The 17,801-nt window shown below is 39.1% G+C and overlaps 2 protein-coding genes across 2 annotated transcripts; both read left to right on the forward strand.

Annotated features, from left to right (window-relative positions):
* Window positions 1-2,353: 2,353 nt before the first annotated feature.
* Window positions 2,354-10,898, forward strand: LOC120719766 (beta-galactosidase-1-like protein 2). The gene is made up of 21 exons (XM_040009230.1): window positions 2,354-2,475; window positions 2,653-2,712; window positions 3,069-3,193; window positions 3,416-3,601; window positions 3,784-3,852; window positions 3,961-4,056; window positions 4,150-4,258; window positions 4,341-4,433; window positions 4,528-4,609; window positions 4,746-4,810; window positions 4,996-5,080; window positions 5,292-5,429; window positions 6,047-6,127; window positions 6,234-6,340; window positions 6,819-6,965; window positions 7,053-7,124; window positions 7,429-7,507; window positions 9,532-9,619; window positions 9,806-9,920; window positions 10,059-10,175; window positions 10,275-10,898. The coding sequence occupies exons 4-21, from the start codon at window positions 3,438-3,440 to the stop codon at window positions 10,383-10,385; spliced, it is 1,818 nt and encodes a 605-aa protein (XP_039865164.1). The 5' UTR covers window positions 2,354-2,475; window positions 2,653-2,712; window positions 3,069-3,193; window positions 3,416-3,437; the 3' UTR covers window positions 10,386-10,898.
* A 462-nt stretch (window positions 10,899-11,360) lies between these two features.
* ilvbl (ilvB (bacterial acetolactate synthase)-like) lies at window positions 11,361-17,714 on the forward strand. Its single transcript, XM_040009229.1, has 14 exons — window positions 11,361-11,803; window positions 12,239-12,440; window positions 13,116-13,243; window positions 13,367-13,617; window positions 13,782-13,881; window positions 13,973-14,070; window positions 14,320-14,456; window positions 14,816-14,950; window positions 15,154-15,268; window positions 15,376-15,545; window positions 15,730-15,800; window positions 15,893-15,964; window positions 16,318-16,423; window positions 16,523-17,714. Exons 1-14 carry the CDS (start codon window positions 11,690-11,692, stop codon window positions 16,699-16,701), a joined length of 1,878 nt encoding a protein of 625 aa, XP_039865163.1. The 5' UTR covers window positions 11,361-11,689; the 3' UTR covers window positions 16,702-17,714.
* Window positions 17,715-17,801: the final 87 nt, after the last annotated feature.

A 17,801-nucleotide genomic window follows, 5' to 3' on the forward strand; every position in this document is an offset into this window, starting at 1 on the left:
TTACTGATTACTTCCCCAAAAAAGTAATCCCGTTACTTTACTGATTACTTATTTTCAAAAGTAATTAATTACTTAGTTACTTAGTTACTTTTTAAAAGCACAATTTGCAACCTGAATAGGTGATAAAGCGATAGATCTTTCAGCCCAATTCTACTTTTTCTACATAATCCATCATACAAAATGTAATCAAATGGAAAAGTCTCTTTTTTAACTTGTTTTATCAGTTTTAATCTTTTAACTTTATGCATCAAGCAAAAATTTAATTATATGCAACATTCTCTGACTTGAATAAATTAGTTTAACATTTAAACCTATTTTCTGCACATTCCAGCTCATAAAATAAAATATTTTTTGTGTTTACACTCACTCTTTCAAATAGATGCAAGTAAAACACAGCAGAAAATAAATAAAGTCAAAGACTCAGCGGTCCTGTTGCTCTATTTTCACCTGTAAAGCAGGAGCAGGGTAGGCGGAGGTTTACCCTGGTGCAGGTGTGCTGCGGTCAGTTAAAGAATCCGTGAGTTTCTCTGAGTTTCCCATTACGTCGTTGCGCACTCGGTGCTTGCTTGGAAGTTTAGGGGTTTTTTTCGCTGTAAAAAGAAGTTTTCTTCCCACGCACGATGGACGCTAATGTTTTTGTCACTTTTTATGGAATCAAACTCAAAGTTAGGTCAGTACTTCCACGCTTTAAACGCTGCACGCTCATACTCTCTCCCACAATCGATATGTGATCCATTGTTGATCTGCACACAGCTGTTGTCACTAACGTCGCACTCGCTTACGTCACTGTCGTGAGACATTCTCGCAAAAAATCACGGTTTTAGTAACGCAGTAACGCAGCGTTCCTACGGGAAAGTAACGGTAATCTAATTACCGTTTTTGCAATAGTAATCCCTTACTTTACTCATTACTTGAAAAAAGTAATCAGATTACAGTAACGCGTTACTTGTAACGCGTTACTGCCCATCTCTGCCAGCAAGTACTAACAATCGGATTGGGTGTGTGGTAGCAACAGGTAAATTAATTTTTCTTTAATTTTTGAATATATATACATACATACATACATATATATACATACATACATACATACGTACGTACGTACGTACGTACGTACGTACGTATGTATGTATATGTATATATATATATATACATACATACGTACATACATACATACATACATACATACATACATACGTATGTATGTATGTATGTATGTATATATATGTATATATATATATATATATATATATATATGTATATATATGTATATATATATATATATATGTATGTATGTATGTATGTATGTATATATATATATATATATATGTATGTATATGTGTGTGTGTGTGTGTGTGTGTGTGTATATATATATATATATATATATGACTGTTTGTGTATTAATACAAAAACAATAGACATATGCATTCGATTGTGTAAATTTAAGTGATCTAGGTAGCTCTGTTTTGGAAGTTCAGTTAACGCTATAAATGTGTTTTGGAGTTTGTACGTGTTTCGTCTCTAGGGGCCCCCATAAATATTTATATATAAAGATATATATAAAGAAAACCACGTTTTTTAACATTACTAATTCCTTTTGTGCATAATTTTATATTGTTGTCCATAGTTAATTAGTTAAAGCAACAAAACAACCTGAAGAGTCGGTTGGGAGCCAAGAGCCGACTCTTTTTAGTGAGCCGAAGGAGCCGGTTCTCTAAAAAGAGTCGGAAATCCCATCACTACAATGAAACGCGACAACTACGGTAGATACTTAGGGACCACCAAAAAGTTCACCTGCTCATTGAAAACGGAGAGCACTCTAAATTATTTTAAATAATTTATTGAATGACAGATTTTTTTAAAATGGAATCTACAGACAGATCCTTGTCTTTTTAGTGGCTGACTTTGTCTTGTGTGTTATTTTAATGAATAAATAAATAAAAATCCATGTTATTGGCAGGAAAGCAATCAATCCAGAATGCTATTTAATGAGGTGTAATAAATATGTGTAAACCTGATAAAACAGGCAAATAAGGGGGAAAAGGGAATGTTCCCGAATTTTTACATTTTTTTCTTTATTGCTTTGTTTGGTGAAGATACATTCGAAGCTATAGAAATTACAACAGCAGCTAACTTTATTGATTGACACAATGCTATAAAATTACTTTACATTAGAATAACAAAACAAAACATAATTTTGCTTTTTAAGATATACACACCAGCAGTAAACCCAGCTGTTAGCGTTACAGTTTTTCAGGTGCCACTTTCAGGGCTGCTAAAGATCCAAGAGTCTTTCCAGCTGGTGTCTTGCAATGGCCTGTGTGCTCAGGGTCGAGGGAAAAGCCACCTGTCACCCTTTGGTCTCTTTCACAGTTTGAATGGCCTGATTCCACCTTGTGTGCACTGGGATGTGGCCTCGCCATAGCTGCCCTTGCAGAAGCACACAAAACCACTTCTCCTGTCCATATGGTTAGAGAGGTACTTCCACTCTTTAAGAATGTGTGATGGTGCTGGCAGGTGTGATCAAATGTCTAGAAAATACTTCAGAATATGTCAATCAGCCATTAAACTCCTACTCCTAGGTTCCTGTTTGTGTGCTTATAAAAAGGTAAATAATTGTGAACAGCCCCTCATAATGCAAATTTTCATTCACAGGGAACTTCTTGTTTTTTTCTTGTTACAAGCACCGTGGATGAACCAGAAGTCTCAACAAAGGTACTACACCTGCCTTCGCTGGTCATACTTTAAGTTATGTTTGTAACCGCAATTACACTGAACAGTTGAACTGATTGAACAATTAGTTGTTCAATAAAGTTGAACCTTTAGCATTTCCTATCAAGTACACTTTGTTAATGTGACGTTGTTCCGTTTGCCCTCTAAACCGAGAAAAACAAAACATGTAAAAACTGAGCAAAGAAATATGAAGAGACCAACATTACTGTGTACAGTGTGATTTCTGTTTTCTGTAAGGCAGTGCTTCACTGACAAAGACTAAGGGGTAGAGAGAGAGTGAGAGAGAGAGAACTATTATATTTTTGTTCTAAAACAACAATAGTTTCCCTTATCCACAGTGTTTGAGGCCTCCCAGCACCATCCACCCCTTCCACGAATGCGCTCTGGTAAGCTCAGCTTCAAGCCACAGCACTGACAGTGTTTTTGATGTAGCTGGCAGTTTCAACTTTCATGTTAAGTCTTGGTAAGGTTTTCCATTTACTCTACCTAAAATGTATGCGTTATTTGTGCAGTCTGCAGGTACTACAATGTTTTAAATGCATCATTTGTTACTGTAATGCCATGCTAAAATGTTTCAAATGCTTTGACACAGCTTAAAAACACCATAATCCAGCGTGCAATACCTGCTTTAAAAAAATGAACTTTTTTCTGTTAGATTATATGTTAGTGATTTTTTCCCCCTCAGACATCACCTTGATGTGAGAAGAATGAGTCGTTTAGAGGGTCTGAAGGCCAACTCGTCTCAGTTTACTCTAGAAGGAGAGCCTTTCCGCATCCTGGGAGGCTCTGTCCATTACTTCCGTGTCCCCAGAGCCTACTGGGAGGACAGGCTGCTGAAGATGAAGGCCTGTGGTCTCAATACACTCACAACGTACGTTCCCAGTGCACATTCTGTACGCCTTAAATCACAAGTATCTGTTCTTTTGGTGAAGTAAGCCAAATAGAAACCAGTTTAGGGTCTATGTGGAAGGCCTGTTGAACATTTCTCCTCCTTATACACTGTACTATTGCTGATGATACAAAGAATATATTCTTTGCTGCTTTATTTTTCAGATATGTGCCATGGAACCTCCATGAGCCTGAGAGGGGAACATTTAATTTTCAGGATCAGCTGGACCTTAAGTAAGTTTCCCACCTAAATGTGTTACGTTTGTAGGACTACATTTTTTTTTTAAGACATACAAAGTATTTATTTCTGAAAAGAGCATGAAGCATCTGTGCCTGTCTCAGGGCCTATGTCAGTTTGGCAGCACAGCTGGGTCTCTGGGTTATACTGCGTCCTGGACCTTACATCTGCGCTGAATGGGACTTGGGCGGGTTGCCTAGGTAGTATCATCTTCCCATCAATTTGAAGCTGTTCCATAAATACGCAGTATACCACACCGTGTCTTCTCTCTTGTTCCTCTTTTTTTTCTCTAGCTGGTTGCTACAAGATGAAGAGATGCAGTTGAGGACAACTTATCCTGGATTCGTAAATGCTGTCAACTTGTACTTTGACAAGCTCATCTCAGTTATCAAGCCTCTGATGGTAAGTCCAGGTGGCTGTTTTCTCACTACATTTTAAGCCAAAAGAATAACTAGAGTTTTCTCTGTTTTGTTTTGTTTTTTAGTTTGAAGGAGGCGGCCCGATCATTGCACTCCAGGTTGAGAACGAATACGGCTCATTTGCAAAAGATGACAAATATATGCCATTTATAAAGAATGTGAGTGTATTATTGCCAATTTTAATCATTAAAATGGTTTGTTACATGGCAGCATGATGGATTCCTGCACCCTTCGTTGTCTTTTTTGCTGTAGTGTCTCCAGTCCAGAGGGATCAAAGAGCTTCTGATGACTTCAGACAACTGGGAAGGCTTAAGATGTGGAGGGGTGGAAGGAGGTAATAACACTGATAAACTTTGAGCTAAAGAAAGATACAAACAATCGCTGTCTGTGTCCTTTGTTCGCTTTTTACTTTATGGTTTTGTCCTTGTTATTGGATCGCGTTTGAGAATGTGACATCTTGCTCATTTCAGCTCTAAAAACAATAAACCTTCAGAGACTCTCATTTGGAGCCATCCAACATTTGGCTGACATACAGGTAAGTGATGGTCAACGATGATCTGCGATTGTCATGACAGGCTGACATTTCAATCTGAAAGACATTTAAGTCAACTGAGAAATACTTTGGGGATTTTTATTATGAATTGATGGTAATGTTTTATTCAGCCTGTGACAGTAAGGAGCAAGATAGAGCCTACTTAATACACGTGTTCTGTTGTGTAGCCCCAGAAACCTCTCATGGTAATGGAGTACTGGTCTGGATGGTTTGATGTCTGGGGAGAACATCATCACGTGTTCCACGCCGAGGGTTTGCAAATGTTTTTTAAGTCACACAATTTTTCCAAGCATATGTTCATTTTATGATAAGATTCGAAGTGACAAGTGTTTATTTATTTGAAATGTTTAGGCAGATTGTAAATATGCACTTTAAAACTCCATATATTGCTGCTTGTTGGTCTTTGTGTGTTATGTCGTCACACACTGCTACAGTGGAAAATCTGTGCCGCCCTTTATGACAGACATGCTGGCTGTGGTGTCCGAGATCTTGGATCGAGGCGTTTCCATTAATCTGTACATGTTTCATGGCGGAACCAGCTTTGGCTTCATGAACGGCGCAATGGACTTTGGCGCCTACAAATCTCAGGTCACCAGTTACGGTAGGGTGGGATTAACCTTAGACCCCAGAGCCCAGAGATCAAAGCACAAAGAAGTGTTTTACATGTTCGAGGGATATCTTTTCCAGCAATGATACATTACACCAGTCCTTGCAGCCATTCACTGGCTACCTGTTAGTTTTAGAATTGAGTTTAAGATTTTTATTGCTGATTTTTAAAGCCCTACACGACCTGGTCCCTTCATTTATATTGTATTTATTTTTCACTTTTCCTGTTTTTTGCCCCTGGTATTCTTTAATATTACTGCATATTATTCTCGCCCTTGTTTTGAAAAGTGCTGCATAAATGCAAGCACTCTTACAAGAAAACTTTTACTTCTTGATTGTAAATAAGAACTACTTCAAACAGAGCAAAATAACTTTGGGAGAAATTTATCTGAAGTGGACTTTTTTGTTTTAATTTGACCCCTGTTAAATCTGTTAACGTGGAAGGGGCATGGTTTATGTACTATAATACAGCTTGTTAGCTGTGGTTTAAATCAATGCAGAAAACACAGACACCATAACGGCTCTCCAAAAATAAAACCAAAATTTTGCTCGTTTAAATGTTTAATATCTTTTCATTTTAAAAAGTCAGTGGTCTCAATGGTTTCTTGGCAGATTATGATGCTCCCCTATCTGAAGCTGGGGACTGCACTCCAAAATATCACCACCTGAGGAATTTATTCAGCCAGTACCACTGTAAGTTCTTCTTAAGGATCCATACTCATTTTAATTTATGAAAAACAATGTAAATCTACTAAAATGTCTAACTCAGGCATGACTGAATGTTTTTGCGAACTCACAGCTGAGCCTCTTCCTGGAGTGCCCTCTTCTCCGGAGAGGAAAGCTTACAGCCCTGCTTTTATCCAGCAACACCTGTCACTGTGGGACGTCTTGCAATTCAGCGACAAGGTGAGCTGCAGATGGCAAGCGCCCATCTGGTAGAGTTGATAGTATAACTGACAAAACTAGATCAGAGCAGATAAATATGGGGTCCCTGGTGGAAGGAGAGCAAACATGGTACAATGAGTATCAAACAGACATGACGCTGCTGTTATCAGCATGTGTGTCTTTGTGCAGCAATCTGGCAACTTGCTGCTTATACAGTATGCTTAAGACAGATGTCTCACAACTTGCAGTTAGGTTTGACCTTACTTCTCCTTTAGCTATGTTTCTTCCCCTTTCTGAATGTGATTCAGGTAGTCTTTCATGAGCACTTGTGAAAGCTTACATTAAGAAACTGTAATTTTCAAGCCACAACACTACTCCTGTTTTTTCCCCATGTGTTGTGATGCAGCAAGAGATCTTCATTAAATTGCATTATGTTTCAAATTCTTAAATTTTTCTTAATGTTTTACTATTTACTTGATTTTACCTCCCATTTCTCCAGCCGCACAGGTCAGACAGGCCAGTGAACATGGAGAATCTCCCTGTGAACAATAACAATGGTCAGTCATATGGTTATACACTGTATGAAACCACTATCACTGGTGGAGGCACCCTAAACTCCAGGAACAACATTAGAGACAGAGCAGTGGTAAGAGCATACCAGTGATAAAGTAACCACAGATCCAAAATACAGCATAATTATACACTGCCTGTGTGACTTTTCAATCTTTTCCAGGTTTTTGTGAACAGGGAGTGTGTTGGTTGTTTGGACTATAAGACTCATGAGGTTGCACTCCCTGATGGAAAGGTGCTGATCATTTTTTCTGTATCTACTCTGAACTTTACAAAGTGATACTTAAATTAAGGATTAGGGTTAATATGCTTAATCATCCCATTTTACCCCCAAATTTGTCTTTGGAGTGAAGTTACAAAACACAATAGTGCCATTAGTTAATTGTGCCGTAAACTCTCTTTGCGCGCTATGATTTACTCCCACAGTCCATAGACATGTGTGTTAGGACTTGGAATATTCATAGACTCAAAGAAAATTGTACATAGTCATCTTTTATTTAAACTCAACATTTAAAGCACAAATTTTTTGTATATCAAAGGGGGAGAGGACATTAAGCTTCCTTGTGGAGAACTGTGGAAGAGTGAATTATGGGAAAGCTCTGGATGAACAGCGCAAAGGTATTCCACATGTTGCTGTGTGTTTTTTACATAGCTATATCAAAGTGACTGCTTCAGTCTTTTGACAAAATGTCATTCAGAAAGTTTTACAATTTAAATTTAGCAAATTTTCATACTGATAATAATACTTCTGCTGTCAGATTGCATAGCTGCATGGACTTTCAGGCCAGAGCACATATTTTTTAAGCTTAAGTCCTAAAAGATGTTCTATGCTTACTGCTTTATTTTTATTTATTTATTTGCCTTTGTTTTGTATGAAGAAAAAGTAAATAAAATCCAGAGTAAGTATCTGGTTAGACATCCACATTTGTGGATAGTGCTAGTAATTTGCACCAGAGGTACACTTCAACTGTGAGAGACAGAATGTGAAAAAAAATCCATGAATTCACATGGTAGGATTTGTAAAGAATTTATTCGTAAATTAGGGTGGAAAATAAGTATTTGGTCAACTCAAACAAGGAAAATCTCTGGCTCTCACAGACCTGTAACGTCTTCTGTAAGAAGCTTTTCTGTCCCCCACTCGTTACCTGTATGAATGGCACCTGTTTGAACTCATCATCTGTATAAAAGACACCTGTCCACAGCCTCAAACAGTCAGACTCCAAACTCCGCCATGGCCAAGACCAAAGAGCTTTCGAAGGACACCAGGAAAAGTATTGTAGACCTGCACCAGACTGGGAAGAGTGAATCTACAATAGGCAAGCAGCTTGGTGTGAAAAAATCAACTGTGGGAGCAATCATCAGAAAGTGGAAGACATACAAGACCACTGATAATCTCCCTCGATCTGGGGCTCCACGCAAGATCTCATCCCGTGGGGTCAAAATGATCATGAGAACGGTGAGCAAAGATCCCAGAACCACACGGGGGGACCTGGTGAATGACCTGCAGAGAGCTGGGACCAAAGTAACAAAGGTCACCATCAGTAACACACTACAACGGCAGGGAATCAAATCCCGCAGTGCCAGACGTGTTCCGCTGCTGAAGCCAGTGCATGTCCAGGCCCGTCTGAAGTTTGCCAGAGAGCACATGGATGATACAGCAGAGGATTGGGAGAATGTCATGTGGTCAGATGAAACCAAAGTAGAACTTTTTGGTATAAACTCAACTCGTCGTGTTTGGAGGAAGAAGAATACTGAGTTGCATCCCAAGAACACCATACCTACTGTGAAGCATGGGGGTGGAAACATCATGCTATGGGGCTGTTTTTCTGCCAAGGGGACAGGACGACTGATCCGTGTTAAGGACAGAATGAATGGGGCCATGTATCGTGAGATTTTGAGCCAAAACCTCCTTCCATCAGTGAGAACTTTGAAGATGAAACGAGGCTGGGTCTTCCAACATGACAATGATCCAAAACACACCGCCCGGGCAACAAAGGAGTGGCTCCGTAAGAAGCATTTGAAAGTCCTGGAGTGGCCTAGCCAGTCTCCAGACCTCAACCCCATAGAAAATCTGTGGCGGGAGTTGAAAGTCCGTGTTGCTCGGCGACAGCCCCAAAACATCACTGCTCTCGAGAAGATCTGCATGGAGGAATGGGCCAAAATACCAGCTACTGTGTGTGCAAACCTGGTAAAGACCTATAGTAAACGTTTGACCTCTGTTATTGCCAACAAAGGTTATGTTACAAAGTATTGAGTTGTATTTGTGTTATTGACCAAATACTTATTTTCCACCCTGATTTACGAATAAATTCTTTACAAATCCTACCATGTGAATTCATGGATTTTTTTTTTTTCACATTCTGTCTCTCACAGTTGAAGTGTACCTCTGGTGCAAATTACTGACCTCTGTCATCATTTTAGGTGGGGGAACTTGCACAATCGGTGGCTGACTAAATACTTTTTTGCCCCACTGTGTGTGTGTGTGTGTGTGTGTGTGTGTGTGTGTGTGTGTGTGTGTGTGTGTGTGTGTGTGTGTGTGTGTGTGTGTGTGTGTATACATACATACATGTATGTATATTATTTAAAGTAACGTAAAAAGGACATAACTGTAAGGAATATTCAGTTTATAATTCAAATTACAGGTATTGTGGGAGACATTGTGTTGAACAACACCCCACTGAGAGGATTTTCCATCTCCTGCTTTGATATGAAGCCCAGCTTTATAAAAAGGTCTGTTATCTGGATTAAAACGTCTTTCTTGCCAAAATCGTACAGTGTTTAGAATGGCAGGTTTCCAAGTGTACCTTTTCATTGTCTATGTTAAAGGGAAGATTCAATCAAAAATTGCTCGAGTCTCCTTGTATAGATTCAATGTGCACTTTGATAACAGTATGTGTTTTGTGGCTCTTGTTTTAGATTAACAAATTCAGGCCAATGGAAAACTGACTTCAAGTCACATTGTGTCCCCGGGTTTTTCCAGGCCAGGCTCTGTGTCGATGGCCCTCCCAAAGACACCTTTGTCAGCCTTCGTGTGAGTATAACAGTTTGTGTGGAAAACATTAACTAACCAGCAAGCAAGCTAGAGGGTTTTTTCTTTAAAAAAAAAACAATACATGCTGTATTGGCTGGCTGGCTAGTTTCTGTTTGTTGATAGTGTATTTATCCACAGAGTTGGGGTAAAGGCATTATATTTGTCAATGGGCAGAACCTTGGACGTTATTGGTTTATTGGCCCCCAGCATTTCCTTTATCTCCCAGCACCTTGGCTTAGAAGTGGAGAGAATGAGGTACCTGTGTAATATCAAAAGATGGAACATGAATTATAAGTGTAACTTGTAACTAAAGAACCTTAGTTGATTTATGTTTATTTTTCTGCTCTCTTTCAGATTATTGTCTTTGAGGAACAACAGGTGCATGATAAACTACTGTTTGCTGAAAATCCTGATTATGGAAAGGTTATCGATGTGTACAAACTTCCTTTCTGCACACTGCTGTGAACATGCTGTAAAACAACAAACCAACTTTAACACATACACACAGACAAAGACAACCATGCTCTTTCATTAAAAGACTGATAGATTCATTATGTTAATACTGTCTAGCCTATAAAATCTATTGTAAATATTTTCATTCAAATTATAAAATCCTGCATTGCTAGTTGTTTTGTTTCCTTTACTATGCAATCTGCTGATTTCACTCGACTTATTATTTAACATGCATCTTGCTCTCACTACAAATAATGCAGTTTGAACCCATTTTACGCATCTTGAACCTTTGACTGTGTAAAGTCCCTGATTTGACCAGAGCAGGAGTGTCAAACTCATTTCATGTTGTGGCTCATGCAGCACACTTGGATCTTAAATGGGCTGGATCAGTGAAAATCCCCTTTCTGTCGTTGTATAGAAGTTTAACTACACATTTAAAATCCCCGAGAAGTGCAATTTCAACAGTATGTCTCAGCTTTTCGACATGATACATTATAACCGATGAAAGAAATCTGTCAACACAAATAATGAAATGGCTAAAATTATACTTTTTTGTCTTTTCACTGTGAACCCGTTGTAAAAATTGAATTCTATAGCAGAGAATAAAAAAAAAGAAAAACAAGATTTTTTTTCTGTCATTTGTTTATTTATCTGTTACTGCAATGGGAAGGTCTATGTCTCACGTTTGACACACCTGAACTAGAGACCGTCCTTGGCTTGAACAGCGCCCTCACGTTCACTAAAGACGGAAATAAATCTGTACCTTGACAATAAAGGTACAATGTTTGCCATACATGTGAGCATACGATTAAATACACAGCAACTAATGAAGACCCAAGTGTAACGTTTATTGCGTTCATGGCTACAGAAAAATAATATCAACTGGAAAAGAAAATCCCCGTGTATACCCCATAAATAAATGCTGTGAACTTTCGCAGCAGTCATATATTTTGAAAATTACTAAACGGAAGTACCCTATATCCTTTACAGGCGGCTTTACCATCAACTGTCACATTTCTTTCTGTGTCGGCGCAGGGGTAAAGTAAGGGTACCTGGTCGTTTCAAGTTGTAGACGACCAAATGTCCTTCAGAGCCTCGGAGTAACTTAAAATTTTATAACTCCTGAGTGAATGTAGTTGCACGTGTACGCCTTTGAAATGGGTGTATAGCAGTTGTAGAAGAAGCTCCATAGTTTATTAGCCTAGCTTGAACCGGTGAGCTGCTGAACCGGTAGCTCCGTAGATTTTGATATAATAAGTTTAGCTTATTTACCGTAGTGTCTTTTCAGAAATTGGGATTTTCTTCCGCATTCTAGCATGGAGCCTTTTGGAGTCGTCGGCATTGTTCTCGGATCCTTTACAAGCCTGGTGCTGGGTGGGCTACTGTTTGCAGCCTACAAACTTGGCATACTCTACCAATTGTTCCACAAGGTAGGTATTTTAAAAAAAAGTCAACACCGTAATCTCTGTGCTTTCTGTGCTATCCTTCGTTATGCACTCTGTTTTCAGTCATTGCATAATCTGTGGCCACTTAAAAAAAAAAAGTCTTCTACAGGCAGTCAGTGTTGAAGCGTAAGCTGGACTCTATTCACGTAAACTTTGACCAGCCTTGTGGTTTTCCAGCACAAAGGTTATCAGATCCCTGCGGCTCCACAACAACACTGCAGCCCTGAACAATATGCGGTTGTTGCATAATAGGAAACGACAGTGGGATGAAAAGGAGTGTGACAGGTGGCCCTACAGAGCACAGTCAGCTCTTTATATTAGACAGCGGTTTTATTTTAGTTTGCACGATTGTTTATGTGGTTACAACAGCCACGATCTTGTCTGCAGTAACCTAATTCTGTCCCTCTTTACTTATTCCAGACTGACACAAAGAGCTCCAAGCACGGTGGCGACATTGTGGCAGAGGTCCTCCACGCCCATGGGGTCAAGTACATTTTCACTCTTGTCGGTGGGCATATTTCACCTATCCTGGTGGCTTGCGAGAAGATGGGGATCCGGATCGTGGACACTAGGCACGAGGCCACTGCAGTCTTCGCTGCTGATGCTGTGGCAAGACTTTCAGGTGCAGGTTTATATTGCGTGAAAATGCATCTCCAGTGATACGACTCATTCTTATGTGCGCACACATTGTGTTCACACAGCTTATTCTAAACAAAACATGTGGGCGTTGAAGTCTTGTCAGGGTTTGTCTTAACAGCAGGCGTTCCACCTCCTGCAGACATTATGATTTATCAAGCAAAGGTGCATCTAACAGCATTCTTAGAGGCTAAAAGGAGTTAACACTTCCTTGAAACAATGGCTTGGTTTAGATATTATTAAGGTGGCATGAATAATAATTTAAAAACCTGCTAAAAACCTGACCTGATCACTTGATTTTGATTTGATCATGAACAAAGTGTCTTTCAACATTATGGGTCTTACTGTCCTAGCTTGCATTAGCTGGACAGTATCAGATCCCCATGGCTATCAGAAGATGGTTTTTTTTTTTCACAATTTTGGTCTCTGTTCAGATGTTGTTACACCCCTATTACCCCCCCCAGTTGAGAAATTCACATTATTACTGCACCAAAACAAATAGAGGGATTCAAATAAATTAATGCAGAAGTAAAACATAACTTATAGCAACAATACTACACAGCAATGGAACAAAAATGTACACTATACAAGGTAGAGATAAATGTAGGTGCACCTTAGTAATAGCTCTGACAGCAAGCTGTTATGCTTGTTTCTGCTTCAGGTACAGTTGGTGTAGCCGCTGTGACGGCTGGCCCAGGCCTCACTAACACCGTGACCGCAGTGAAGAATGCTCAGATGGCTGAATCTCCTTTGCTGCTCATTGGAGGAGCTGCTGGCACGCTACTCCAGGTGGAGTGGATTCAGATATTATTAATGCCACCACAATGTTAATGTTAATGTGCATGCAGAGTAAAAATGACAGGTTAAAAAAAAAGCATTCTTCAGTGTTTATCAATTGTGTTTGCGGAACAGGGCAGAGGAGCACTGCAAGATATCGACCAGATGTCTCTCTTCAAGCCTTTGTGTAAGTTCTGCACCTCCATCAGGACTGTCAGAGAAATTGTGCCTACGGTCAAGAAGGCGTTGGCCATTGCTCAGTCGGGAACGCCTGGTCCTGTTTTCATAGAGTTCCCCATTGACACGCTCTACCCCTTTCACCTGGTGTCTAAGGAGTTTGTTGTCAAGAACCCTCCCAAAGGCCTGATGGGAAAAATTGTCTCATGGTATGTTGTTTTTGCATTGCATGCTACTGTTTGGGTTATCTATAATGTTTTCATCTTTTATAATATCATAATTTGGGAATTTCTTTCCTCATTATTCTTCCCTAATCAGAAGTGTGTTCATATGTTCTGAATTATTTGATTTTTGTGGTCTGCTTTCTTCAAAGGTACCTTCATAACCATCTCATGAATCTCTTTGCTGGAGCCTGGGAGCCCAGGGAAATGTCTCCACTTCCCGTTCACATCCCTCAAGCCACAGACAATCAGGTAAGTCTTGTAGTAAATGCTCGTCAATACGTAAATGCTCTGGCCATTGGAGATTGACAGCATTTTTAAACATTTTTTTGATGCATACCAGATCCAAAAGTGCCTAGAGCTGGTGAGTCGAGCCAAGAAACCTGTTATTGTGCTGGGTAGCCAAGCAACACTACCCCCAACACCAGTGGATAACATCAGGTAAAAGATGAGTCACGTGTCCTTTTATTTTTCTGCCACTCTTTGTTGTTTGGTGTTGATACTGGAAGTGTTTGTTAAAATGTGTTAAACTATTCCTGTGGTGAGCCTTAAGCAAATTTTTCTTCAGTCTTCAAATATCAGTGAAATTATATTTTGGTATTTTACTTGGATGTTACATCTGGTCAAAATGGTTTCCCCCTTTTTAAAAAATGTTTTTATTTATTTCATTTATTTGTTTATTTTAAACAGGAAGGCTTTGGAGGATCTGGGCATCCCCTGCTTTCTCGGGGGTATGTGTCGTGGCTTGCTGGGTAAAGACAGCCCCATCCACATCCGACAAAACAGACGAGATGCTCTGAAGGAAGCCGATGTGGTAGTCCTGGCAGGTCAGGCAAACATTGTTTCCTTTTTATTCCATAATGATAAAAAGGGAAATAACATTTTGAGACCAACCTATTTAATATTAATATTATAATCTAAAGAAAATTGTGCAGGATAACTGCGTTTCAAAATATGTCGGAGTAAATATTTAACAAAGTTCCACGATGGATCAGTGTTATTGATTGCTTTTTAAATTTTTCAGTAATTCTTTTGCATCTTTTTTCTCCTTCTGGATTTAATTTATTCTGGAAGTATGTGTTGCGATACAGAGAGAGGTTAAACTGTGTTTTTTACATAGTGTGTATAGCTGCAGGCTCACCACGATCCCTGGAGAAATATTGACTTTTGTGAGCTGTGTTTACAGGCACTGTGTGTGACTTCCGGCTGAGCTACGGCAGAACTCTCAGCAGACGCAGCAAGATCATCGCTGTCAACAGAGACAAGACACAGCTGCTAAAAAACTCAGACATGTTCTGGAAACCAACTATAGCAATTCAGGGTATGTTTGCCCCCTGATTTCATGCTAGCTTTAAAGCAAGGAAAGATTCAAAAATCTTTAGATAATCATAAAATATTGTACCTGTGGTGCATATAAATATAAGCATACTCCTGATTTTTTTTCTTTAGAGTTGGACCTAAGAATAAATGCATTAATTCAACAACTGCAAAAAAAAACCCCAAAACTGTATGTTGTATTTTCAGGTGATGCTGGATCATTTTTAGTGCGACTTTCCGAAGGGTTGAAAGGCCATCGCTGTCCAGAGGAATGGCCTCAGAGCCTCAAAGCAGGGGATGCGACCAAAGAAGCTGCAAACAGGTAAGCAGTGGGGTTGTGTTAAAGTATGCATTGCAAAATCTTCTATCTGTAACCATCACAAAAGCTAACATGTTGCTTTTTTAAAATGTATTTATTTTTTATTTCAGGGCTAAAGCTGAGGAGAAGACTGAATACCACTTAAATCCCTTGAAAGCCCTCCATTGTGTGGATGAGCTGATGGCTGAGGACAGCGTCATTGTTGCAGATGGAGGAGATTTTGTAGGAAGTGCCGCTTACATAATGAAACCAAGAGGACCTCTGTGTTGGCTCGATCCAGGTAGGATGCTGCTGACAAAGCAAATAGTTTAATTAAAACGATGAAATATTTTGGTTGTTTAAACCAAGAGCTTTATAAGTAAAACAAAAATCCATAGTGCACAAGTTTTGGCTGGATGATAGCTATATTCTGAGTTAGTTGCAATCATGATGTTTTAATCTTGCTCTTCATTCCTTTCCTATAGGAGCCTTTGGGACTCTGGGAGTTGGAGGTGGTTTTGCTTTGGGGGCAAAACTGTGCCGGCCTGAATCTGAGGTATGTCTGGGGAGCTTTGCCTGATCATCTGATGATCAGTTTAAAAAATCATTGACGTTTTAAAAACAAAAGCTATGTTGTGTTTGTTTCAGGTGTGGATAGTCTATGGTGATGGCTCCTTAGGATACAGTATTGCAGAGTTTGACACATTCACTAGACACAAGGTAAAATCACACACAATCCTATTTAGATTACATGTATGTAATCTATGGAAGCAAGGTAGCTAACAGTAGTCAGTTAGGAACAGTGCACATGTGGTCTAGAGAAAGATCTAATGATCAAAACCAAATGAAAATAATGCAAGTGTTAGCTACTGGTGTGTACGGCCTTAAACATCACAGACTCAGTTCTTGTGTCATACAATGGAAAGATGCACTACATAATATGTTTTCATACTTGCTGTATGACCGCTATGGACCACTGACACGACAGCTTATTTAAGCATTCATTTTTTTGTGTGTCCATATTTTTCTGCTGATGTCTTTTGATAATGCATGCTCTGCTTTTCACACCTCAGACACCAGTGATAGCTCTGGTGGGAAATGATGCGTGCTGGAGTCAGATATCCAGAGAGCAGGTTCCTATGCTCGGCAGCAACGTGGCATGCGGCCTTGCATATACAGGTAGATTTATAATGTTCATGTTCGTGCTGTGATTGGTTGTAGAATACACTCAGTGATGTCTGGGCATATGTTAAAAGGTAAATTCTCTTCTTTTTGCAGACTATCACATCGTGGCAGATGGCTACGGTGGTAAGGGCTACCTTATAGGCTCTGAAAATGAAGAAAAGTTAAATGACATCGTCAGACAAGCTCAGAGGGATGCCCGGGAGGGCAAGGCTGCACTTATCAATGTTCTGATAGGGAAGACCAATTTTAGAGATGGCTCTATTTCGATATAGAATATCTGTGTAATACAGTAACCATGCATTCTTTATCCTTTAACTCTGGCTACCCTGATGGACTCTTAATATCTAGGTTTGTGCAGGATTCTTTTAGTGTGACCTGGATCCAATCTCTGCTAGTGCACTTAAAGCCATAATTCACTCTGATAAATCACCTTTTAGTGTGCCGAGCTCTCTTGGATCACTTATTATTTCCTCCATCAGACTAGCAATGAATTCATAGCAAATCCACTATATATCAGTTATGACTGTTATCCTCCCTGTTGTGATACAGATCATGACTTTGTTTTAAAATGAGTTATTTAGCATTAAGTTTTACTTAAAACATAGCTCCATACCTGCCAGCCTAGACAACGATACAGTCTGTGGTTAAAAATTTCAGAGAATAGCTGCTGCATTTTTTTAAAGGGGGGTAAAAGGGAATGTTAAGGGATTATTCCTGTTTGGAAATTTTGTGGTTCAGTTTTTGACGGTTGAACAGCCGATTACAACTTTTGCAAATAAACAGTGAATGAAATCACTCGTGTGAGAGAGAGCATTAGCTACCAGTATGCCTTTTTCTCCTGTTCTGACATGAACACATAGCCTTTTTATGTGGACACAAGGCATCTTAGAACTGTATGTAGTTCATAATTTATAATTTAGGAAATCACTTTGTAGAATGGGGAAAACATTTTGTTTTTGAATGTTGATAACTGACTAACGGTATGCCTTCATAACGTTTGATTGTATCTTCAAAATGCATTGCCATGAAGAGACTGAAAATGTGTCTGCTGATTCGATTATATGTCTAAACAATATTTGATACTAACTTGTTTGCAGTGGTATGGGCTAAGCCTGTACACAGTTTGGATTGCACTATTATCGTAAGATATTTACTCACCAGGTGAACACATGTCAGTTATTACACTCCTGTATGTACTGTTGTCCTGTTTGGCACATTGTGTGTTGAAATTTTAATCATAAAATGTTAATTTGGATTGATTCTGAAATAAATTTTTAAGAAAGGAGGTAATGTGAGTTTTTTATTTATTTACTTATTTATATAAAACTGATTTAGATGTTTTAGGTGGCATGTTTACAGAAGTTTGTAATGA

This window comes from Simochromis diagramma, unplaced genomic scaffold, assembly GCF_900408965.1.
Source record: "Simochromis diagramma unplaced genomic scaffold, fSimDia1.1 OVJJ01000344.1, whole genome shotgun sequence".
Classification (NCBI taxonomy): domain Eukaryota; kingdom Metazoa; phylum Chordata; class Actinopteri; order Cichliformes; family Cichlidae; genus Simochromis; species Simochromis diagramma.

Bases quoted from the DNA above. Each gene is read 5' to 3' on its own strand.
- LOC120719766 (XM_040009230.1), top strand. From the start codon at position 3,438: ATGAGTCGTTTAGAGGGTCTGAAGGCCAACTCGTCTCAGTTTACTCTA. The intron at 4,057-4,149 runs GTAGTATCATCT...TTTTTTCTCTAG, and splicing joins GACTTGGGCGGGTTGCCTAG to CTGGTTGCTACAAGATGAAG. The intron at 10,176-10,274 runs GTACCTGTGTAA...GCTCTCTTTCAG, and splicing joins TTAGAAGTGGAGAGAATGAG to ATTATTGTCTTTGAGGAACA.
- ilvbl (XM_040009229.1), top strand. From the start codon at position 11,690: ATGGAGCCTTTTGGAGTCGTCGGCATTGTTCTCGGATCCTTTACAAGC. The intron at 15,269-15,375 runs GTAAGCAGTGGG...TTTTTATTTCAG, and splicing joins ACCAAAGAAGCTGCAAACAG to GGCTAAAGCTGAGGAGAAGA. The intron at 15,546-15,729 runs GTAGGATGCTGC...CCTTTCCTATAG, and splicing joins TCTGTGTTGGCTCGATCCAG to GAGCCTTTGGGACTCTGGGA.